This window comes from Lampris incognitus, chromosome 5 (assembly GCF_029633865.1).
Source record: "Lampris incognitus isolate fLamInc1 chromosome 5, fLamInc1.hap2, whole genome shotgun sequence".
In the NCBI taxonomy this organism is placed as follows: domain Eukaryota; kingdom Metazoa; phylum Chordata; class Actinopteri; order Lampriformes; family Lampridae; genus Lampris; species Lampris incognitus.
Genome location: NC_079215.1, coordinates 9516637 through 9542158, shown reverse-complemented (window position 1 = coordinate 9542158; position 25522 = coordinate 9516637). Strand labels below are relative to the sequence as shown.

Sequence of the window (25522 nt, the reverse complement as noted above, 5' to 3'; positions counted from 1 at the left end):
GGCGTGGCTTAGCCTCGACTGCAAGCGGGGAGCGGGGGCGTGGCTTGTGGGGGAGTGGAGCGCCGCCTCGTGTGAGCAAACGAATGAAAGACCTTGTCAAACAAAACCTGTGTTGAGCTCCTAAAGCCGTGTCCGCCGTCGTCTCGAACCCTCGCCGTGGCACGTGTCGCGATCACATGAACACGTAGACACGCATGGAAACATGAGGGGGGAGGGGTCAAGACAGCAGGCATCTGACCAAACGAGACGTCCTTGCTCACTCCAGCCTCATTTTACGGTGCCGTCAGTTATGACGACATAGTTCACATCTGGAAATTCTGACTGCCACATTAAGTTGTCGTACAAAATGTGAAGTGGTCGTTTCTTCTATTTCCATTCCACTTCCACAGGAAGTAAACCAGGTTTTTAAAAAGTGCTGTGTAAATAAACAATATAATGAGGATGATGATGATGGGCGGCACGGTAGCGCAGTGGTTAGCATGGTCGCCTCACAAGCAAGAAGGTCCTGGGTTCGAGCCCCGGGGTCGTCCAACCTTGGGGGGTCGTCCTCCGTGTGGAGTTTGCATGTTCTCCCCGTGTCTGCGTGGGTTTCCTGTGGGGGCTCCGGTTTCCTCCCACGGTCCAAAGACATGTAGGTCAGGTGAATCGGCCGTACTAGATTGTCCCTAGATGTGAATGTGTGTGTGTGTGTGTGTGTGTGTGTGTGTGTGTGTGTGTGTGTGTGTGTGTGTGTGTGTGTGTGTGTGTGTGTGTGTGTGTCAGCCCTGTGTGATGGCCTGGCGGCCTGTCCAGGGTGTCTCCCCGCCTGCTGCTGAATGACTGCTGGGATAGGCTCCAGCATCCCTGCGACCCCGATTGGGATAAGCGGTTTGGATAATGGCTGGCTGGATGGATGGATGATGATGATGATGATGATGATGATGATGTTGATGATGTGTCTGTAAGCCTTCAGATCCCTGACCAGATAAATTGTGTTTGAGGACTAGTCTATTGTGGGTAAACAGCTCCACATTATTACAACGCCATGGGCTCCGCTTGTTTGTGGAAGGTGAAAGTGAACAGGGGCTCGTCCACAGTTGTGCGTCTAATGTGTGTCAGAAATTACAGACGAGGTAAAAACAAACCCCAAACTAAACTCGGAGGAGGCTTTGGTGACCGCCTAGGACGTCTGTTGACCAGGTGGTCCTTTAACGTGGCCTGGTCTGTGGCCTGAGTGATCAGACCTCGAGACCCATCCAGGACGCACTGGGTGTGTCCACACCTGTGCTTCTGTCCGCTTCAGGAATCAGGGACGTTTAGTTGTCGTTTCATTCACGCACCAGCGCACATGAAATGAAACGAAATATGGTTTCCCTCGGCCCACAGCAGCGCAACACAACGACAAACACACATATCCAAACTACAAGCACACATAAACTACAAAAAAAACTACAAACACAACAAAAACACGTATTGGAACTGCCGGTCTGCATGGGCTAGCAGTTAGCTTAGCCTGTCCCGCTTCCGTGTCCTGTCAGACCGCCCTCGGTGTTTCCTCCCCGAGCGCAGGTCCAGGCAGGACCGTGGTCACCGGGCCCACAGGACACAGCAGACCAAGCTCTCCCTACTGATCCAGCGCCAGCTCTCCCAGCCATCAAACGAAAGACAAACTTAGACACAGATGTGGCCAAAGACGCCGCATGGACGGCACCGGGTGAGGCCGCCGCAAACGTAAATTCGCGTCGGCATCTTGCCACACCGGTACCGGGTGAGGTCGCCGCAAATGTTAATTTCATATTGGCATCTTGCCGCACCGGTACTGGGTGAGGCCGCTGCAAACGTGAATTCAAGCCGCCATCTTGCCACACCGGTACCGGGTGAGGTCGCTGCAAACATGAATTCAAGCCGCCATCTTGCCACACCGGTACCGGGTGAGGTCGCCGCAAATGTAAATTCGCGTTGGCATCTTGCCACACCGGTACTGGGTGAGGCCGCTGCAAACGTGAATTCAAGCCGCCATCTTGCCACACCGGTACTGGGTGAGGCCGCTGCAAACCTGAATTCGCGCCTCCGTCTTCCCACTTGTGATCGGATGACCCAAGACGCATGTCCATGCCGGGTTTAAACAGCCTCGATAACACAAGCACACGAAGAAACTTGTCCACATTCAAATAACTCACATAGCAGCAGAGACGAATACATAGCTCACACCTAGTTCGTTTGGAGGATGTGTTTCACACCCTAGAGTAGAGTCGTTTTCCCATTGACTTTGGTTCATTCAGGCTCACGTGAACACAACAATCGCGCTCGGTTGCAGACCAGAACCGTCAGACTCAGACCATCAGGAACAGAACAGTTTGCTTGCATGTGACGTTTGCTTATAGACTGGTTCAGTAAGAAGTATTACTGTATGACAGACTGAACAACACTTTTATTTTATAATTATACAGCTAAATTATATTTAACATGTTTAAGTAGATTTTCATCTCTTGATGTTTGAGGGGGGCGGCGCCCCAGCGCCCGGTACTGGCCAGTCGCCTCCACTGCTACAGATGTCCAGTGACACTTGGAAGGACACACAGAAACCTAAAAATATACAGAAACTGTGACATTGTCACACACACACACACACATGAAAGAACAGACAGAAGCAGCTGGATGCACAGATGGAAACACACGCAGCCCAGGGAAGTTTCTAGATGTACATGAAACACACACCCCCATGCACCTGTCTACATAAACACAGAGGTGCAGATTGTGTGTTTGCACGTGATGCATTATTTTGGATATAGATGTGTGTGTGTCTGTGTGTGTGTTCCAGGTGACCTTTTTCAACCCCGTCATTGAGAGAGTGCCTCGCCTCCAGAGACAGAAGAAGATCTTTTCCAAGCAGCAAGGTGAGGAGCAGACGAAGCGAAATGGAAACAATAAAGAAATGTGAAGAAGGCTCCGATGTAGAGACGCCTGTTTATCACCATCTAGCTGCCGTTTTCTACTTTTTTATTCTCTGGGTAACTTGTAACGTCTAAACTCTTTGAAACAGAGGTCATAAACGATATGAACGCTTGCATTAACTTAAAAGAACTACCAGGAGGGAAATCAAGCATGTGGACACAGCTCCCTCTAGTGGGCAAAAAATTAACAAAAAATTGGGAGGGGGGGTTTTCCCCCTTTTTTTCTCCCCAGTTGTGCTTGGCCAATTACCCCACTCTTCCAACCCGTCCCGGTCGCTGCTCCACCCCCTCTGCCGATCCGGGGAGGGCTGCAGACTACCACATGCCTCCTCCCATACATGTGGAGTCGCCAGCCGCTTCTTTTCACCTGACTGAGGAGTTTCACCAGGGGGACGTAGCACGTGGGAGGATCACGCTGTTCCCCCCCAGTTCCCCCTCCCCCCTGAACACGTGCCCCGGCCGACCAGAGGAGGCGCTAGTAGTGCAGCGACCAGGGTACATATCCACATCCGGCTTCTGACCCGCAGACACGGCCAGTTGTGTCTGTAGGGATGGTAACACGGGGATTCGAACCAGCGATCCCCGTGTCCAAAATCATTATTGCCCATTTCCTTATAGATTGTGTGTTGAATATGGACATACCATTGTTGGAAAAGTTTTGACACTGGGCACCGAATCGTCTGTTGCATCTGTGTGTGTTTGTGTGTGTGTGTGTGTGTTTGTTTGTCATTTCCAGGAAAGGCTTTCCTACGGGCTCGTCAGATGAATGTGGACATCGGGACGTGGGTGAGGCTGCTTAGGAACGCCATCCCCACCGTCAACAACACGGGGACGTACAGCCCCAACGCACACAGCCTCACACTCAACACAGGGTACGACACACACACACACACACACACACACACACACACACACACACACATATATACATATACACACCCAGCCCTAACAGACTCTTACATGTATATATTAACACAGCAGCCTCTATCGTCCACACACACACACACACACACACACACACACGCACAACCACAAATTCAGAGGCCAGACAAGATTTACACAGAAAAAACCTTAACATCTACATATGCTGCTACACGTAAACCTTCCACATACCACCACCACCTCAGTAATATGTGCTCAGAGCTCCTGAGTCCTGAGTCTGGACCGGAACCCTTCATACATGTAGAGAAAGGAGTCTGGTGTGTGTGACACACACACACGGCAGCCTACCTGAAACCTTTATCCAGCATGCAAGCCCGCTCCCTGTCCACCACCGTGTCTTAACCGGCCTCTGTGTTTCTCTCTGTCCACTTGTCCGGCTGCATCGGTCTGCATTGGTCTGCATCGCTGGTGTTCCTGTGCGTGCATGTGTGTCCGTGAACGTTTACATGTGGTGTGGCTTTTCCCAGGGAGATCTCAGTGGAGAAGCTGAGTCTGGACAGCGACTCCCCATATAGGGGAGATTCCAAGAGAGACACGGAAACACACACTCCGGTGAGAGAGAGAGCGAGAGAGAAACCATGACAGAGTGAGAGAGAGAACGAGAGTGAGAGAATGAGAATGAGAGAACGAGAGAGAGTGAGAGAAAGAGAGAGAACAAGAGTGAGAGAACGAGAGAGAGTGAGAGAGAAAATGAGAGAAAGAGAGTGAGAGAGAATGGGAGCGAGAGAGTGAGAGAGATAGTTTGTGAGAGAAAGAGTGAGTGTGTGAGAGTGAGAGAGAATGAGAGAAAGAGAATGAGAGAGAGTGAGTGAGAGAGATAGTTTGTGAGAGAAAGAGAGAGAGTATATGTGAGTAAGAGAGAGTGAGAGAAATAGATAGAGCAAGAGAGAGAATTAGAGAAAGAGAGCGAGAGAGAAAGAGAGTGAGAGAAAGAGAGAGTGAGTGTGAGAGAGAGAGAGTGAGAGAGAGCATGGGGGGGGGGCTTTCCTCTGTGGATGTGAGCAGGGATCGGATCAGTGGGATTATTAACACAGTGATGGAGATTGAAAACAATTCGGACGGCTCACTGTGTTCCCATTTTAAAGCTGCAGTCTGCGACTTTTCTCCATTAATGAATTATTTCCTCCTCTGAAATGTGGCGACCATGTGGCGCTTCTGTTGGACACAGTCATGTTCCAGTAGAATGTTCCAGTAGAATCTTCCAGTAGAATGTTCCAGTAGAATGTTCCAGTAGAACTGAGTGCTGATGCAGTACAGTGTAGAGGACGGTGAGGAAAAGACCCGCCGCAGCTGATTTTCTCAGACATAAAAGACACAGCCAGTCGGTTGTACTACAGACTACATCACACCACACGGGTGCGCCGTTCTACAGTCATACTGACGGTCTGTTGTCACAACCTGAGCGACACACCATTTCGAAGGTTAAATCGAGTAATTTATTTAACGAAAGTAACTGAAATGCAAGCGTAGCGAAAGATCACAGAGCACGGGACGTGAACGTCGGTGGGGTCCGTAATGTAGGGCGTGCATGGAGGGCAGGAGTGGTGTGGGAAGGTATAGAATGCACCAAATAGATAGAAGAAGAAGAAACGAAGTCTGCCTCATCACCAGGGAGGATGCCTGGAGAGAGACAGACAGACAGACAGACAGACAGACAGACAGACAGACAGATAGATAGATGGGGAGCGAGAGACATAGACAGATAGAGAGAGAGACATATATATATATATATATATATATAAAGAGAGGGAGAGAGAGAGAGAGAACAGTGAGCCCAGGTGTCACTGATTACCAAACCGTCCCATAATTAATCTACCAGTTAACATGCAGACGCTGCTGATTCACCAGCAGGGGGCGTCACACTGTCCAACAGAAACAATGCTACTTGTCCGCATGTTTTCCAACATGTACGTGTTTGCCACAAACATGCCTCAGAAATGGCCTCAGAAACGTCGCCGGTGGTATCCGGAGGCCGGGGAGTTTCTCCAGCCACGGCGAAGGCGCCGGCTGGCATTACGTATCCCGACTCCGCGGGCCACATGGATAAACCAACCGTTTAGTAAATGGGGAAATGTGCACAGATTTCAGCTTTAAACCGGAAAGGAGTCACCCGCTGCAGGACTAGGTCGTGTCAAGGGGTTAGCTCCAGGTATAAAAGAGGATAAGGATCCGCGAAGGAGAGATGAGCCACCTTTCCCCTAAGGCGTGGTGGCATCAATTGATCATTTAAGATTTGGTCTTTTACAACACCTGAGCACATCTGAGACGGTGGCTGAGGAGAGACTCAGGCTGCTTTACATGACATGCTGGTTTGTGTTGTCTGGACCAGTGTACTGAAACTGTGTGTTATTTGTCCCCCCTGTTGCTGTTCTCTCTCTCTCTCGCTCTCTCTCTCTCTCTCTCTCTCTCTCTCTCTCTCTCTCTCTCTCTCTCTCTCTCTCTCTCTCTCTCTCTCTCTCTCTCTGTCTCTCTGTCTGTCTGTCTCTCTCTCTTGCTCTCTCTGTCTCTCTCTCTGTCTCTCTCTCTCTGTCTCTGTCTCTCTCTCTCTTTGCCTCTCTGTCTCTCTCTGCCCTGTGCCTTCGTTTCTTTCCCACCTTGTGTCTCACTTCCTCTCCTCCCATCTTCCTCTCCCACCTCTCAGGAGCGGTTGCCAGTCATCGAGCCCTTTTCTCCCCCAGACCTCACCCCCGAGTGTCCTGTCCGAACCCCCTCTGTTAGCAGGTGCTCACACACACTCACACACACACACACACACACCGTGTCACCCTATACTTGTGGGGACCCCTCACTGACTACATTCATTCCCCAGCTCTTAACCCTAACCTTAACCTAATCCTAATTCTAACCTGAACCCTAAACCCAAGTCCTAAACCCTAAAATAGACCCGTTTCCTCACGGGGACCCATAAAATGTCCCCACATGGTAGGTGGTTTCAGGTTTTTCTGTCCTGATGGCTACATATGGTCCCCCTTAGGATAGTAAAACCTGGTACACAGGGGGCAGCCGGGAACTGCTGCAGACGGGACCCGAATCCGGGTCCCCAAACCTGAGTCCCGGCTGTTGTGGTTCCCAGCTGCCCTGCCAAATTCACTACATTCTAGTCATCCGTGGTCGTTACACACACACACACACACACATAGACAAAGAAGCCCAGGACACACAACGCAAGACACAAAGAAGCACACAACTAACGGATCTTAAGGGAGGGTGGTCAGGACACTGTCAAGAAGATTTACTGGCACCTTCAGGTCTGCGGTTTTCATCGCCACCGAGGAAATCCTCGTGAGTTTCTCTCAGGCAGGAATGGTGTTGAAACTGTCTAACCGGTCTGCACGCCGCACTGCATTCTCTTTCATTCAACACCTGCCAGAGACGACGTATCCGTCCTTCTCCAACAAGTCACTCCAGCTGAACACCGGGAGGCCCGACGTCTCTCTCACACACACACACACACAAACACACACACAGTGGCTCAAACACTGAAAACATTGTAAACCTTGTCCACCATAGGATACACAAGTCTGTAATAATATGTGAATAACTGAAGTAACAACGTCTCTTCACAATGAACACAATTAGCAAAACAATGTAATTCACAAATATACATTACTACTCACAACACTTAGTACTTACAACACTTAGTACCCACAACACTTAGTACTCACAACACTTAGTACTCACAACACTTAGTACTCACAACAAACACTTAGTATTTACAACATTAGAACTTTACTCAAAATTAATTACTCGTTGAAATAACACAAAATTATTCTTCATCAGTTTTTGATGGTCTGTCTGTCTGTCTGTCTGTCTCTGTCTGTCTGTCTGTCTGTCTGTCTGTCTGTCTGTCTCTGTCTGTATCGCTGCTCTGTCTCTGTCTGTCTCTCTTTCTGTCTGTCTGTCTGTCTGTCTGTCTGTCTGTCTGTCTGTCTGTCTGTCTGTCTGTCTGTCTGTCTGTCTGTCTCTGTCTGTATCGCTGCTCTGTCTCTGTCTGTCTCTCTTTCTGTCTGTCTGTCTGTCTGTCTGCCTGCCTGTCTGTCTGTCTGCCTGCCTCTCTGTCTGTCTCTCTCTGTCTGTCTCTCTCTGTCTGTCTGTGTCTGTCTCTCTGTCTGTGTCTGTGTGTCTGTCTCTCTCTGTCTGTCTGACTGTCTGTCTCTTTTTGTCTGTATCTCTTCACTGTCTGTCTGTCTCTGCACTGGCTCTCTGTTCTGTCTCTCTGTCTGTCTGTCTGTCTTGTCTCTGTGTCTCTGTAGTAAACAGAAGAAAGCTCCTCTCAGCCTCCAGGACTTCAGACTGATCGCTGTGTTGGGCAGGGGACACTTTGGGAAGGTAATGGCGGGCAGATGCCTTTCATTTCACGCTTGTGTCAGGTGAAAATACAATGTTTCTTTTTTTCTCTCCAATTTGAAACATTTCATCAGCGTAGGACGTCATGAGACTGTGAAAGGCTTTTTAGGTGAATGAGAATTCCAGGGTGGAGATAATGGAGATAATGGAGATAATGGGTTAACTAACATCTGACAGCTGAAGAAAAAACAAACCTAACTAAATTGAGCCTGCTGGTTAGATTCGTCTTTAAGATGTTTTTTACTCTCAGTTGACTCCATGGGGCTTGTTTGACTAATCAAAGGAATACAATAAAATCCAAAGGGACCGTGTTGAGGGGCATCCGGGTGGCGTGGCAGTCTATTCCGTTGCCTACCAACACAGGGATCGCCGGTTCGAATCCCCGTGTTACCTCCGGCTTGGTCGGGAGTCCCTACAGACACAATTGGCCGTGTCTGCAGGTGGGAAGCCGGATGTGGGTATGTGTTCCAGTCACTGCACTAGCGCCTCCTCTGGTCAGTTGGGGCGCCTGTTTGGTGTGGGGAGGGGGAACTGGGGGGAATAGCGTGCTCCTCCCACGCGCTACTTCCCCCTGGTGAAACTCCTCACTGTCAGGTGAAAAGAAGCGGCTGGTGGACTCCACATGTATGGGAGGAGGCATGTGGTAGTCTGCAGCCCTCCCTGGATCGGCAGAGGGGGTGGAGCAGCGACCGGGACGGCTCGGGCGAGTGGAGTAATTGTCCAAGTACAATCGAGGAGAAAAGGGAGAATCCCCCCCCCCCCCCCCCAAAGAAAAGGAACTGTGTTGAAACATGACCCTTACCAAAATGGGCATCCTTACCTCGCCACCTTTGCCTTTGTCCAAGTAGTGACGTCACATTAGCCCGCCCTCGTTTCATGTCTCCACTAATCGGACGCCCTCGGCGAGCCTTCGTCAGATGAGACACACTGACGTGTTTCCGTTTCTCCCAGGTGCTGCTGTCGGAGTACAAGAAGACTGGCACCATGTATGCCATCAAGGCGCTGAAAAAAGGAGACATCATCGCTCGGGACGAGGTGGAAAGGTGGGGTGTGTGTGTGTGTGTGTGTGTGTTCGTGTTTGTGTGTGTATGTATATTTACGAGGTACTGACTGTCACTTGGTGCGTCACCGTGTCACTGATAACCGTTCTCACTCATCGTTTTGCTGCCTGTTAAATCCATACTGCTTTAACCAGACAAACAGCAAGTACAGTTCATCCGTAGGTTTAGTGCAGGGATAGGCGACATGGTCCAGAAAGGCCCGGTGTGGGTGCAGGTCTTTGTTCCAACCAAGCAGTTACACACCTGATTCTATAGATCAACCAATAGTCTTTGCTCAGGACCTTGATTTGTAGACTCAGGTGTGTAACTGCTTGGTTGGAACAAAGACCTGCACCCACACCGGACCTTTGCCTCTCCCTGAGTGTGTGCATTTTTTTGGGGGGGGGGGGATTGCCCCCCCTTTTCTCCCCAGTTGCACTTGGCCAATTACCCCACTCTTCTGAGCCGTCCCGGTCACTTCTCCACCCCCTCTGCCGATCCGGGGGGAGGGCTGCAGACTACCACGTGTCTCCTCCGATACATGTGGCGTCGCCAGCCGCTTCTTTTCACCTGACAGTGAGGAGTTTCACCAGGGGGACGTAGCGCGTGGGAGGATCCCGCTATTCCCCCCAGTTCCCCCTCCCCGAACGGGCGTCCTGACCAACCAGAGGAGGTGCTAGTGCAGCGATCAGGACACGTACCCACATCCGGCTTCCCACCCGCAGACACGGCCAGTTGTGTCTGTAGGGGGCGCCGGACCATGCATGCATTTTGACCAACACTTGCACTAATTATATCTAAATGTGTCTCGTTGCTCTTTTTTTGACACTTCTGTTTTCCAATCATCTTTCCACCCGTCTACCCCCTCAAGCGCTCCCTCAACCACCCTCTCTTTTCTTTTTTTGCTGCCTCCGTCCATCCGTTTCCTCTTACGTTCTCTTATCTGCATTCTTCTCCAACTTCTCTGTTTTGTCCTCCAGTCTGATGTGTGAGAAGCGCATCTTTGAGACGGTCAACTTGTCGCACCACCCCTTCCTGGTCAACCTGTTTGCGTGTTTCCAGACGCCAGAGCACGTGTGTTTCGTCATGGAGTACACGGCTGGAGGTGACCTGATGATGCACATCCACACGGACGTCTTCACCGAGCCCCGAGCTGTGTACGTAGTGTGTGTGTGTGTGTGTGTTGGGTGGGGGGTTTGGCTATTTGCTCTCCAGCTTATTTTCTGTGATAGCATGATGATATTTGTGTAAGCATCAATGTGCGTGTCGGAACGGATCAACACAAATAATAAAAACAATAATAAACTCCCCCGCTTCCTGTCTTCCCGCACCAGAAGCGGTGCAGGAAGATGGCGGCACAAAGTTACGTTTGCAGCGCGGCCTCACCCAGTACCGTCCATGCAGTGTCTCTGTCCACGTTTGATGGCTGGGAGAGCTGGCGCCGGATCGGCTGGGAGAGCTTGGTCTGCTGCGGCCTGTGGGCCCAGGGACCACGGCCCTGCCCGGAGCTGCGCCCAAAGAGGAAGAACCGAGGGTGGTCTGACAGGACGCAGAAGCGGGGCAGGCTAAGCTAACTGCTAGCCCATGCAGACCGGCAGTTCCGACAGTCGTCCTGGCTGGCGTTCGCTCTCTTTGAACAGTGGAAGTCATTTTTTTTATATGTTACATATACTATGTGTTTTTGTAGTTTTTTTGTAGTTTGGAAATGTGGGTTTGTCTTTGTGTTGCACTGTTGTGGGCTGAGGGAAACGAGGTTTCGTTTCATTTCATGTGCGCAGGTGCATGAAATGGAGCGACGAATAAATGTTCCTGATTCCGGGATAGTGGCTTCTACAAACAGTTGCAGGGTGTAACAAAAAAAAGAGGATCAAGTTATTTTCATTTTAACGGCCAATCGCATGCAAGAATTACTGCATGCCCCATGCACACCGGAACAGTGACCACAGCACTCGCTCAGAAGCAGCTGCCAGACACCAGCCAGGGGATGTGGTTGCTTGCAGTGCTAGCAAGACTTCAGGAATCAGGGACACTTTAATAATAATAATAATAATAATAAATCAATTTTATATAGCGCTTTGTTGTCTTTTCACTTCATGCACTTGTGTACATGAAATGAAACGAAATACGGTTTCCCCCAGCCCACAGCAGTGCAACACAAAGACAACAACACAAACAAAAACTACAAGAACACACACCCAAACTAACACATGCAAAAAGTCACTGTCCAAGGGAACCAACGACAGCCAGGATGACTGTCGGAACCGCCGGTCTGCATGGGCTAGCAGTTAGCTTAGCCTGCCCTGCTTCCGCATCCTGTCAGACTGCCCTCGGCGTTTCCTGCAGGGGCGCAACTCCAGGCGCGGGCCGTGGTCCCCGGGCCCACCGGACAAAGCAGACCAAGCTCTCCCAGCCGATCCAGCACCAGCTGCCCCCACCCAGACACCCTCGACACACCTCCCCGCACTCCTCACGATGACATCAAAAACACCACAGTCAACGCCAAGCGAGGCCGCCGCCAGACCGCCCTCGGTGTTATCGGAACCGCCGGTCTGCATGGGCTAGCAGTTAGCTTAGCCTGCCCCGCTCTCCCAGCCGATCCAGCGCCAGCTCTCCCAGCCGTCAAACGAAGACAAAACTTGGACGCAGACGTGGACAAAGACACGGCATGGACGGTACTGGATGAGGCCGCCACAAATGTGAATTCCCGCCGCCATCTTCCCACGCTGGAAACGGAAAATAATAATAATGTTATAATGACTTATAATGTTGCTTACATTTAATCTACCTGTCATTTTGCTTACTAAAAATATATATATAAATAAAAAAAATCGGTGGTGTTTTTTTTTGACCCCGCAGCTTCTATGCGGCTTGTGTGGTTCTTGGACTTCAGTTTCTTCACGACCACAAGATTGTGTACCGGTGAGTTGACTCCACACACGCCAAGTTCCTCAAGGGAAATTTGTGTTTTGTTTTTAAAGAAAGCCAGCCTTTCCTAACTCCTGTCTTTCGGAAACCATTCCTCATAAGGAATAACGTGCAGCTCACGCCACGCCATTCACTAACCGTTACGCCGCACCGTTATCTGCGCTTCAATATCATTTTTAATTTCAAACAAAAATGTTTTGTTTAATTTGTGTGTGACCGATCCCTTTAACTTCACATCCATTGCCTCTACTGTTCTATAACCCCCCCCCCCCCTCCCCAACCAGAGACCTTAAACTAGACAATCTGCTCCTGGACATGGACGGTTATGTCAAGATTGCCGACTTTGGACTTTGTAAAGAAGGTGAGAGACGGGACTCCCTCACGTACATTCTCTGCTCACTTAATCTCATATTTATTTTTTTGTCCTTTTTTGTTTCTCATATGTTGCTACTGATGAATTCGTATATGAGAGATTTGCCGTTTGGCTTGTAGCTGCAAAGCCTGTGCAGTAGGGGGTGCTGCAGATGCTTTGTGTTGGCGCAAATCTGAGTACATGTGCTTATACCATCTCTTTCTCTCTTTCCCTTTTTTTTTTGCCTATCCTCGACCTCTATTTTACTGCCTTCGTTGTTCCCCTCCTGCCCTCACTCTCCCTTCCTTCCTCCCTCTCACTTCACCCGTCTTATCGCCTCCTTATGTCGTTCTTCCTTCTCCTTCCACCACCAACTCCTCCTCCTCATACCGATCTATCTCTCCATCCTCTGCCTCCTTCCTGGTCTGTAGGGATGGGTTACGGGGACCAGACCAGTACGTTCTGTGGGACCCCTGAGTTCCTGGCCCCCGAGGTCCTGACAGACACGTCCTACACCAGGGCGGTGGACTGGTGGGGGCTTGGCGTCCTCATCTACGAAATGCTGGTGGGAGAGGTGAGACCCCGCATTCGCTCTGACACACAACCGGACAAGCCTGTTTTACCGGGGCGGAGAACCCAGGGGTACGCCAATATTTTTTTCCAAGGATGAATCCGGAAAGTTCCCACCCTCAGGCGCTAGGATTGGCCAGATCTGCCTGTCAGTCAACTTTCCAGATTCATCCTAGGGAAAAAAATATTCGCTTACCCTACACACACAGTTAAGTTGGCACAGTTCGCTTGGTTGCAAACATGGCTAGGGTTAGTGTTAGGGTTAGGGTTGTTGCGCATTCGCATCGACCTTGACTGACAGACAGATCTGGCTTATCCTAACGCCTGAGGGCGGGAACTTTCTGGATTCATCCTAGGAGAAAAATATTCGCCAGGGGTATGGGAAGCCTTCTCACCTTTCAAATGTTTCGGCATGCTGGGTGGCTTTGAAAAACAAAAACCGAAAATGCTGAGCCTTGCATATGCTTAAGTGAAGGAGACAGGATTTTTTTTTTAATGGGGGTCACTATTTTACCATGTCTGGGAAGCTCTCTTTCCAACAATTCATCGCTGGCGAACAGGGGTGGGGGGGGGCATTAGACAGAATCCCCTTCCTTATAGGTGAAGTTGGAGGCAGCACCGGCGCATACGTGTCATTCATTACAACGCCGTTTGTGATGACGGCGTTATCCTTCTCCACCTCGTCCACAAAAATCACCGCTACTCCATTCATTCTGGCTGCAGGTTTAACACTGTCGGGCCCGACAACCTCTGGCACCACTAACCCACACTCCTCCATCGAACAAGAGAAACTTGGACAGATCTTAAGTCTGCGTTTCCTCGTTAGCTTGGAGAAATCCATGACGCCGAGCAGCGAAAGCACTGTCTGACACAGAAAATACACAAAACCAACAAAAACCTGACAAAACTAAAAACCTAACCGATAAAAATACACACCACAATAGTATAACATATAGTACATCGTCATTATCATCATCATCATCATCAGTTCCGTAAACTATGGAGGTCGTAGGAGCACAGCTGATGCCTCAACAGGTTGAGTCATCATTGTGTTCCAGTAGGGGGAGTACCTGCTGGTCCCTATCTCCTCTCCAGGTATGGATGGCCGTTGGTTCACAGAGGAACTCATCCGCCCTTTGACAGGTTTTGTTCTTAGTCCTGCTGGGTGTCCACACACCCTCTTCACAGCAACCGAGGGGGTGAAGCAGGGGTGCCGGTTTAGTCGCCGATGACCCGGCGGTTGCAATTTAACGTCATACCCAGGACTCAACATAGTACGAAATATTTAAAAAAAAGTGAAAGTTAGAAAAAACCTCACTCTGTTAAAGGTTTTTTTTTAGGGAGTTGTTCCCTATCCGATGTGGGGGTCTAACGACAGGATGTTGTGTTGCTGTAAAGCCCCTTGAGGCACACTTTTAATTTGTGATATTGGGCTACACAAATAAAATTGACTTGACTTGACTTGACTCTGCCGACCAAACACTCACACCACACTCCCGTAACAGAGAGAGAGACAGACAGAGATAGAGAGAGACAGACAGAGAGAGACAGAAACAGAGAGAGGGAGAGCGAGACAGAGAGAGACAGAGCAAGAGATACAGAGAAAGACAGAGAGAGAGAGAGACAGAGATACAGAGAGAGAGACACAGAGAGAGAGAGAGACAGAGAGAGAGAGACAGAAACAGAGAGAAGGAGAGCGAGACAGAGAGAGACAGAGCAAGAGATACAGAGAAAGACAGAGAGAGAGAGAGAGACAGAGATACAGAGAGAGAGACACAGAGAGACAGACAGAGAGAGAGAGAGAGGGCGAGACAGAGAGAGACAGACAGAAACAGAGAGAGACAGACAGAGAGAGAGAGGGCGAGACAGAGAGAGAGAGAGACAGAGCAAGAGATACAGAGAAAGACAGACACAGAGAGACAGAGATACAGAGAGAGAGACACAGAGAGACAGAGTGAGAGAGAGAGAGAGCGAGACAGAGCAAGAGATACAGAGAAAGACAGACACAGAGAGACAGATTATTATTATAATCATTGTTGTATTGTGTTGCTGTTGTTTTACATGCTTTGGCAATATGTACACAAATGTATGTCATGCCAACAAAGCACATATTGAATTGAATTGAGAGAGACAGAGAAAACTTGTCATTTCCTGCTAGTAACAACAATAGCACCATTGCCAAAACAACCCACATCAAAATGCAGTATGAACAAGAATGACATCCTACTTTAAGTTGTCTAACATGGATTTCATTGTTCCCTGACAGTTGCACACACACACACACACACACACACACACAATCAGCTTCACAAAGCAACCGTCTCTCTCACACAAACACAAGTCAGCGTAAGCTTCGCCATCTGTCAGCAGCCGCTTCACACAACTGGCTGCAGTTAGCAGCATAGTGATGGACTGGTACAGTTGCTGCCGCACCCGCACCAGTCACATCCATCCATTGGTTTTATGTCTCCCGGCAACTTTATTTAAAAAATAAAATAAAGTAAAAAAGTGCACCATGGGCCCAAGAAACAACTCTTACTAGTACAGCTGAAGTACTGACCAAGAACACAGGCTGCTGTCAATTGATTTCTCTGTCCTTATGTATATTATCCTGTGTGTGTGTGTGTGTATGTGTGTGTGTAGTCTCCGTTCCCAGGGGACGATGAGGAGGAGGTGTTTGACAGCATTGTGAATGATGAGGTTCGCTACCCTCGGTTCCTCTCCGCTGAAGCCATTGGCATCATGAGGAGGGTAAAAACACGTGCACACTAATTTGCCTATTCACAGACAGACTGCATTTAACGCACAAACACGTTACACACGTACACACTCCCACACACACGCCCACTTCCTGACACGTCCACACAAACTTCAAACTTGAGTTCTGCTTCTTATGGCTCTATTCACAGTCACTCAATTCCCGGCTCGTGTGTGTGTGCGTGTGTGTGTGTGTGTGTGTGTGTGTGTGTGTGTGTGTGTGTGTGTGTGTGTGTGCGTGCAGCTGCTGAGGAGAAACCCGGAGAGAAGGCTTGGTTCTGGTGAAAAAGATGCCGAAGAGGTGAAGAAGCAGCCATTTTTTAGGGTGAGAAAAACCCTCAGTTTTCCTTCTCTTGTTCTGGACTGGTAAGGTGTTGAACTGACGCTGTCGTTTAGAGGGGACAGTGTCATTTTTCCAATACGAGAGACTAGAAAACAGTACTGGAGGACTGTTTTAATGGATTAAAGCCCTGATGTAATGAAAAAATGTATTTTCATTTCTGCTATCGCTTTTACCGGCAGTTGATTCGATTTATTTTAAAAATTCACCAAATTCACAAACATGTTCACTATATTTTTGTGTTTATAAGAGTGGTTTTTTCCCCTCCCTGACAAATACAACAATTTTTAGTTACATCATACTGCACTTGTGGGCGTACACTACAGGGTCTGTTAAGTTCGTGAAAAAATCTTGAAAATAGTCGGTCAGTTTGAAAGCACAATTCGAGCCCTTCGTGGAAAGTTATAATTTTGTAAAAATTTGGAAAAGTCATGGAAATCTGACTAAAGCAGCATCAATACTGTTAAAGGTTGAGTTAGCAATTCATTAGAAAAAAAAACTAAAAAACGTAACAGCGGGTGGAAACATGCGGCAAGCCATTTAACTTTCCATTGTGCGGGTGCTCGGAACAGTTTGTCTTAGCACGCTAACGTGCTGGAGTCATTCCTGTGTTCTCAGGGTTCTGTGTTCCCCAGATTCATATGGCACATAATGGGAACATGACATACCTGTGGAGGCATGGAGGTGTTTAGGAGGGATGGCAGTGGGGTTTTTAACTAGATTGTTTAACACAGTCTCGGAAAGCGAGAGGATGCCTGAGGAGTGGAGAAGAAGCATACTGGTACCGATTTTCAAGAACAAGGGTGGTGTGCAGAACTGTAGCAACTACAGAAGTATAAAGGTGATCAGCCACAGCATGAAGATATGGGAAAGAGTAATAGAAGCTAGGTTAAGAGGAGAGGTGATGATCAGCGAGCAGCAGTATGGTTCATACCACGAAAGAGCACCACAGATGTGATGTTTGAAATATAGAGGAGGCCAAAAGTACTAGTAGTAGTAGTAGTAGATAATGGAAACATGACAAAGAGTCATATGTTCCATAGTTCTACATACTATGTACTCTCCCATGGTCCTATGATCCCATGGCCCTATGTTCCCAAGGTTAGGTTGAGGTTATGTTTAGGTTGCGGGTTGGCTATTGATTAGGTTAAGGTTAGCTATCAGTTAAGGTAACCATTAGGTTAAGGTTAGGTTAGGTTTCGGCAAGTTCAATGAATTTGTGGGATTTTAGTTAATTTGAAGGAATCCATGTGTATTAACAGAATATTGAACTGGGGGACATAGAACCCCAGGAACACAGGACCAGTGATGGCTGGTGGTGATATTGGGTGGGTGGGTGAACAAATGCATTATACCCATCAATAGTTCACACTGCCGTAACAGAAGCATCACATCCGAGATACCAAGTCGACACTATATACCTTGTCATAGCAGGTGCTCTACAACAACACTATAGAGAAGTACCCACAAGAATGGCCTGGTGCCAAAAAACTCTATCTGTCTCTCTGTCTCTGTCTCTTTCTCACACTCACTCACACATATACACTCACACACAGACACACAAAATTTTGTTGGATAAATGTTTCAAATCCACAATTCCTTGTTGGGGCCAAGCCGTGTCTCATCCAAAAAGCAAGCACGGGAAGCAGAAGAGTGAAGCCTTAGCTACACTTGCCGTTTGCCAGTACTTTCATTTAAACTAAGTAACACAAACTTACAAATTCGTCTTTTGTCCTTTTGTGCTATTTGAACATCATTTGAGCAACGTGTCCCCAGTCTCTTCACTTCCAATATTTCCTCCAAAGACATAAAAGAAAATGGATGATAAAGTAAATAATCCACCTCGTTCAGCTTAACACCCGCCCTCACCTTCCCCTCACCACTCTCGCACAAGTAGCACCTCGCTATATGTACCTTTACTCTGTACGTCCGCTGTCATTGGTCAAAAGCCAGCGGCCCGAGGACTGAATGAATTTAGCCCAAATGATCAGCAAATGAAGAGGGCATGCCATGGTGCCTGTCAGTCACTTGCTACGAAGATAATGGAAACTTATGCTACAGTGTTTGGGGTATAAAAAATAACCCCATTTAAGGTAAGATAAGATAAGTTAACCTTTATTCATCCCTGAAGGGAAATTCTGATGTAGATAGCAGCAAAGAGGGCAAAAAAAGACATCAGCAGGGTAGAGTAACAGAGGTAGGCAGATAGGTAGTTAGTATAGGTCAGTCACCTCGGGATCAGAACAATACCAAACCCAACACCAACACCAACATTCATATATAACATAGATATGAGATCAGCGTATATTCTGCATATTTAAGCATATATACACTCACCGGCCACTTTATTAGGCACACCTGTCCAACTGCTCGTTAACGCAAATTTCTAATCAGCCAAATCACATGGCAGCAACTCAATGCATTTAAGCATGTAGACATGGTCAAGACGATCTGCTGCAGTTCAAACCGAGCATCAGAATGGGGAAGAAAGGTGATTTAAGTGACTTTGAACGTGGCATGGTTGTTGGTGCCAGACGGGCTGGTCTGAGTATTTCAGAAACTGCTGATCTACTGGGATTTTCACGCACAACCATCCTAGGGTTTACAGAGAATGGTCCGAAAAAGAGAAAATATCCAGTGAGCGGCAGTTCTGTGGGCGAAAATGCCTTGTTGATGCTAGAGGTCAGAGGAGAATGGCCTGCTGGTTTGAGCTGATAGAAAGGCAACAGTAACTCAAATAACCACTCATTACAACCGAGGTATGCAGAAGAGCATCTCTGAACGCACAACACGTCGAACCTTGAGGCAGATGGGCTACAGCAGCAGAAGACCACACCGGGTGCCACTCCTGTCAGCTAAGAACAGGAAACTGAGGCTACAATTCGCACAGGCTCACCAAAATTGGACAATAGAAGATTGGAAAAACGTTGCCTGGTCTGATGAGTCTCGATTTCTGCTGCGACATTCGGATGGTAGGGTTAGAATTTGGCGTCAACAACATGAAAGCATGGATCCATCCTGCCTTGTATCAACGGTTCAGGCTGGTGGTGGTGGTGAAATGGTGTGGGGGATATTTTCTTGGCACACTTTGGGCCCCTTAGTACCAATTGAGCATCTTGTCAACGCCACAGCCTACCTGAGTATTGTTGCTGACCATGTCCATCCCTTTATGACCACAGTGTTCCTATCTTCTGATGGCTACTTCCAGCAGGATAACGCGCCATGTCATAAAGCTCGAATCATCTCAGACTGGTTTCTTGAACATGACAATGAGTTCACTGTACTCAAATGGCCTCCACAGTCACCAGATCTCAATCCAATAGAGCACCTTTGGGATGTGGTGGACCGGGAGATTCGCATCATGGATGTGCAGCCGACAAATCTGCAGCAACTGCGTGATGCTATCATGTCAATATGGACCAAACTCTCTGAGGAATGTTTCCAGTACCTTGTTGAATCTATGCCACGAAGGACTAAGGCAGTTCTGAAGGCAAAAGGGGGTCCAACCCGGTACTAGCAAGGTGTACCTAATAAAGTGGCCAGTGAGTGTATAGCATAGCATATACACACAGCATAGCATATAGCGCATATGCACTCCACCAGCAGTATGCTCTATCATCACTCCATAAATAAATAGCAACTTCATCTCTTCTCATCTCATCTCATCTAATCTCATCTCATCATCAGCCGCTTCTCCGGGGTCAGGTCGCGGTGGCAGCAAGCTAAGTAGGGCACTCCAGACGTCCCTCTCCCCAGCAACACCCTCCAGCTCCTCCTGGGGGATCCCAAGGCGTTCCCAGGCCAGATTAGACATGTAGTCCCTCCAGCGAGTTCTGGGTGTACCCCAGAGTCTCCTCCCAGTTGGACGTGTCCGAAAAACCTCTAAAGGAAGGTGCCCAGGAGGCATCCTAATCAGATGCCCGAACCACCTCAACTGGCTCCTTTCGACGCGAAGGAGCAGCGGCTCTACTCCGAGCTCCCTCCGGATGTCCGAGCTCCTCACCCTATCTCTAAGGTTGAGCCCACACACCCTACAGAGGAAACTCATTTAAGCCGCTTGTATTTGCAATCTCACCCTTTCAGTCACTACCCAAAGCTCATGACCATAGTTGACAGTTGGAATGAAGATTAACTGGTAAATTGAGAGTTTTGCCTTCCGGCTCAGCTCCCTCTTCACCACAACGGTCCGGTACAACGTCCACATTACTGCTGATGCTGCACCAATCCACCTGTCGATCTCCAGCTCCATCCTACCCTCACTCGTGAACAAGACTCCAAGATACCTGAACTCCTTCACTTGAGGCAACAACTCATCCCCAACCCGGAGGGAGCAATCCACCATTTTCTGGTAGAGAACCATGGCCTCAGACTTGGAGGAGCTGACTCTCTCCTGGCCATTTCACACTCAGCTGCAAACCACCCCAGTGCGTGCTGGAGGTCGCGTTCTGATGAAGCCAACAAAACCACATCTGCAAAGAGCAGAGATGCAATTCTGAGGTTCCCAAAATGGACACACTCCTCACCTTGGCTGCACCTTGTACGTTTTAAATAGTACACAATATGCAATATGCAAGGTAGTATGTCATATGTAATATGCAATATGTGAACAGTAGCAACTTGTACACTATAAAACAGTACATCATGTGCAATATGCAAGGTACGGTACTGTCAGGTGGGTCAGTGGTTGTTGCAGCTAGAAAGGCGCTATAAAAATGCAACTTGAACTTGAACTAGATCAAGTCAGCCTAATCATAAGTCATGAGGTTTCAATGGCGGTCAAGGAGTCGGTCCTAGTCAGTCCTTGTGTGGGGGACAGGGGTCAAGGAGTCGGTCCTAGTCAGTCCTTGTACAGGAGGCGGAGGGGGGGGGGGGGTAGGAAGGATATGTTTATTTATATGTATTTAGATATATACTGTGTTTTCTTGTGACTATTTGGTGCTGTTGCCGCTCCAAGTTCCACCAAAATTTAAAAGAGTCTGTTCTAAGGTTTTTTTTAACAATGATTTTCTCATCTTTATTGTAAAAGATAGGGAGGACTTAGCCGTGTTAGCCCATTTATACCAGCCATCCCTGCATAGTCCTTGGGAACTTAGGACCCTGGGAACATAGATATGCTCCCCATGTACCTTCGCTGGCTAGCTTTCCCACCAGTTAGCTAGCTAGCTAGCTAGTCAACAGTATGCTGTGCAAGTGCAGTTTCAACAATCCGTGGTTTCACAAGTAAAACATATGGTTTGCAAAGGTTGTTGAGAGTAGAGTGGCTTATGCATAGTATTTGAAATATAGATTCAATTGTGTGTGTGTATATATAGATTTTAGCCAAGTTGGAATGTAAGTATGGAAAAGTCATTGAAAACCAATGGTAAAAGAATATTTGAATTCTCAAATCAACAAAAATGTCCAATGATTTGGGAGCACAACTGGGAGAAAACAAGTGATTTTCCATCACCGAAGTGGAGCTAGCCAATAGCATATCGATGTCCTCATTCTTCTAAAAATGGCCGGCCATTATTGGCTACCAAGTCAAACTATCCCATCCGTTTAATTCGTAAATCACAGAAGTTTGTGGTGCTCTAAAGTCTTGTCTCGCAGGACCTTTAAACTCTACGTTCATATACACGTTAGTATTTTGTTGTCTCTTCTTTGTTGTCCTATAATATTACTTCTCATATGTTCGTTCTCTTCTCTCTCTCCTTTGTCCCATTGCGCTCTCTCCTCTTTTCCTCCGCTCTCAGGGTCTGGACTGGGAGGCGCTGCTGCAGAGGAAGCTGCCCCCTCCTTTTGTTCCCTCCATCGCCGACAAGGAGGATGTCAGCAACTTCGACGAGGAGTTCACAACGGAGGCCCCGATCCTCACGCCTCCCCGCGAGCCCCGCACACTGTCCCACAAGGACCAGGACGGTTTCCGAGATTTTGACTATGTCTCTGACCTCTGTTAGGGGGGACTAGTGGGGGTCAAAGGTTGTGGTTTTGGGTGGGGGGGGCGTTCATCATGTGTGACCTTGTGGTGGGAGATGTGTTTCGAAGGTGTCATGGCAGTTTTCCTTGAGCGTGAAACAAGTGCTGACTGACTGACTGACAGGTCTGTCCGTCCACTAATGCACTGTGAATGAATGTGAATGTGTGTCTGTAGTCATTCAGAACTTTAGGACTGATAACTAAGTGCGGACTGGCAATGTATGGTCACTTTGGTGTGTGGTCGTATCCCATCCAGGAGACCTTCGCCTGGTGGGAAATGAATTTCTGTGGTTTAAAAAAGACTTTTTTTCATCCAGTCGAAAAGACGAATAAATGTCACGCTCAGACCCCCTTTCTTCCTCCACGCCACCGACTGCTGTAACGAACCCCAGTCACAATTCGGTGTTTCGCAAACATCTTCCCTTTAAATGCCACTTCCTGTCCACCTTTTTTTGTCAGCATGGATCGCTCTCTGTCCAGCTGGGGGGGGAACTCCTACTTGTGAGACGGAGCCCGTGGCCAGTTTTCCGGCACACGGCCTCTTTAATCGATGCCTTACGTTTCTAGTGGCTTCGTGGAAATACGTTTCGTCTTTACTTCGCGGTCCTTTCGGAAACATTTACGACCCTCTGTTATGCAATGAGAGTGAAGAATGTTACATAAACGCTTACGAAATGTCCATGTCTTATGAATTCCCGTCGTAATATGAAGGGGATCGTTCGCCATTTGGGGGGGGGGGGGGGAGTCAATCCGGGAAGTGAAACAGGTAGTATGGGTAATGCGTTTTTATTATGCGAAGGTTTTCAGATCACTCAGAGGAACAATCAGCGTCTGAATCGTCATGATGACGGTGATGTTTAACCGTGCTACCAAGCGCTTGTTGTCGTGTGTGAAGAACGGGGTGGAAAATCGCTGCTCGAGAGAACAAATCTCAAACCGGACGCTCTCACGGCAGTACACTTTTCTCAAACCTGTTACCCTTTTTATTGTCTTTGTTTTTAGTTATGAGGAAACGCTACGACCTTTATTTAAGGATTATTCATATTCGGTGAAATGTTACGTCTGAAAGCATGACGAAATACCTACTTGCCTTTTGAACTGAATTGGATCGGGGTGTGTGTACAGCAGACTGAGGCTACGTGCTGCTGTCAACTCATTCAAAAAAAGGACACAATCAGCAGAAGTGAGGCCTTTTCAAATTGGCATTCCAACATGGAGCCGTTTCCAAACACCGAGCTGAAATATAAGAAACACATACAGGGGGCGTCCGGGTGGCGTGGTGGTCTATTCCGTTACCTACCAGCGCGGGGATCACCGGTTCGAATCCCCGTGTTACCTCCGGCTTGGTCGGGCGTCCCTACAGACACAATTGGCCGTGTCTGCGGGTGGGAAGCCGGGTGTGGGTATGTGTCCTGGTCGCTGCACTAGCGCCTCCTCTGGTCGGTTGGGGCGCCTGTTTGGGGGGGGGGACTGGGGGGAATAGCGTGATCCTCCCACATGCTACATCCCCCCGGCGAAACTCCTCACTGTCAGGTGAAAAGAAGCAGCTGGCGACTCCCAGACAGCACCCAGATGTGGGCACTGATGACCTTCTTCTGGCCCTGACAAAATGGATGTGAGCCTGAAGTGGCCCACATGTATAATAGCAAATATGGCCCAAATATGCCAAATCAAATGTGGGCCTTTTTTTTTGGCGAAGATGCGGTGCTCTGGGTACCATGTGATCTGGATGTGACCCTGAAGTGGCCCGTGTGGTAAATGGTGAATATGGCCCAAATATCACAAAACAAATATGGCCCACCTTTGGCAAATATGTGGCACAGGCGGCATTGCTATGGCTTGGTTCTGGCCCAGATCTGGCAAACAGGAGCGGACCGCCCAAGTGCCACTATTCCACGCAGTATGTGGGCCGGCCGGATGAAAGTGTCGGGTGTGGGACGGGTCCGGGCCACAGCAATTTTGCTATCTAGCCTCCACATGTATCGGAGGAGGCGTGTGGTAGTCTGCAGCTTTCCCCGGATTGGCAGAGAGGGGTTCGAGCAGCGACCGGGACGGCTTGGAGAGCGGGGTGACTGGCCAGATACAATTGGGGAGAAAAAGGGGGTGGGGGGGGTTTTCCAAAATAAACCGGACTCATCCGGCCAGCCCGGCTGCTTGTAATGAGAGGCTCGGTAGACATGGCAGAACAACAGTGCTGAAGGACGACATTTCCCTCGATGGGGATTTCTAGTTTTAACTGAAATAACCTCACGATAACACCTGTCTTTGTCAGTTTGCTTGACTCCGAGACGCCAACAGGTTTAAAACCTGCCTTAGACCCGATAGTAGTGTAGTCTTGTCTGTAATGGAAACCAGACTGCTCCATTGTGCTGTTTCCTTTCTGTTGGAGGTGTATTGTGAAGGTGTATGTAAGATAGTGTGAAACCTACTTATCTTGTGTACGACTATAACCATGTGAAAACAATTTCATTTGAAATTACGAGTTATTTTATAAAGAAAACCCGGTGAGATAATCACGGCTCTTGTGTTTTTGTGTGTCTGAGTGTTTCTGCTAATCCAGGTAGGGAAAATACAAAACCCAGAAAGGATTTGTTAAGCATTCACACACACACACACACACACACACACACACACACACACACACACAAAACCTCAGTGTAATGGTGATTCCATGCCCATCCTAATCAGCAATCTAGACTATGTCCTCCACTTAAATCATTCAAACCCAGATAGCAAAATTGCTGTGGCCCGGACCCGTCTCACACCCGACGCCGCATCCGACCCACATACCACGTGGAATGATGGCACTTGAGCGGTCCACTTCTGTTTGCCAGATCTGGGCCAGAACCAAGCCATAGCAATGCCGCATGTGCCACATATTTGCCAAAGGTGGCCCATATTTGTTGTGTGATATTTGGGCCATATTCACCATTTACCACACGGGCCACTTCAGGGTCACATCCAGATTACATGTTGCCCAGAGCACCGCATCTTTGCCAAAAAAGGCCCACATCTGATTTGGCATATTTGGGCCATATTTGCTATTATACATGTGGGCCACTTCAGGCTCACATCCATTTTGTCAGGGCCAGAAGAAGACCACCAGTGTCTTCTCTATGGGCGAGGATCCAAAATAGGCCACTGAGCTGCTCCCAGTCTGAACACACATATTGTAGGTAGCCACAGCAACCCCAGACGTGATACTGTTTTATTCAATTGAAAATGTTTCATAACTCCTAATTGAGTATTAGGGCACAAGATGGAGAGATGCACTGTAGAGAGAGACTGGGTGGATGGATATACTAGACAGATAGATTGCTGTCCAACTTTGGTTGCCACAAGCCTTTTCTTCAAAATA

The 25522-nt window shown here is 48.4% G+C and overlaps 1 protein-coding gene across 2 annotated transcripts in view; it reads left to right on the top strand.

The window, feature by feature from the left end:
- Positions 1-24677, top strand: part of pkn1a (protein kinase N1a) — a 112386-nt gene extending 87709 nt beyond the window's left edge. For both annotated transcript variants that reach the window (XM_056279753.1, XM_056279752.1), the window contains exons 11-23: positions 2801-2876; positions 3670-3805; positions 4343-4427; positions 6517-6596; positions 8129-8204; positions 9174-9265; positions 10243-10419; positions 12119-12181; positions 12472-12548; positions 12971-13113; positions 15753-15860; positions 16111-16191; positions 21942-24677. In XM_056279753.1, coding sequence (XP_056135728.1) covers positions 2801-2876; positions 3670-3805; positions 4343-4427; positions 6517-6596; positions 8129-8204; positions 9174-9265; positions 10243-10419; positions 12119-12181; positions 12472-12548; positions 12971-13113; positions 15753-15860; positions 16111-16191; positions 21942-22145 — 1398 coding nt within the window. In that variant the 3' untranslated portion in view covers positions 22146-24677. The remainder of the gene's footprint in view (positions 1-2800; positions 2877-3669; positions 3806-4342; positions 4428-6516; positions 6597-8128; positions 8205-9173; positions 9266-10242; positions 10420-12118; positions 12182-12471; positions 12549-12970; positions 13114-15752; positions 15861-16110; positions 16192-21941) is intronic.
- The last annotated feature ends 845 nt before the right edge of the window (positions 24678-25522 follow it).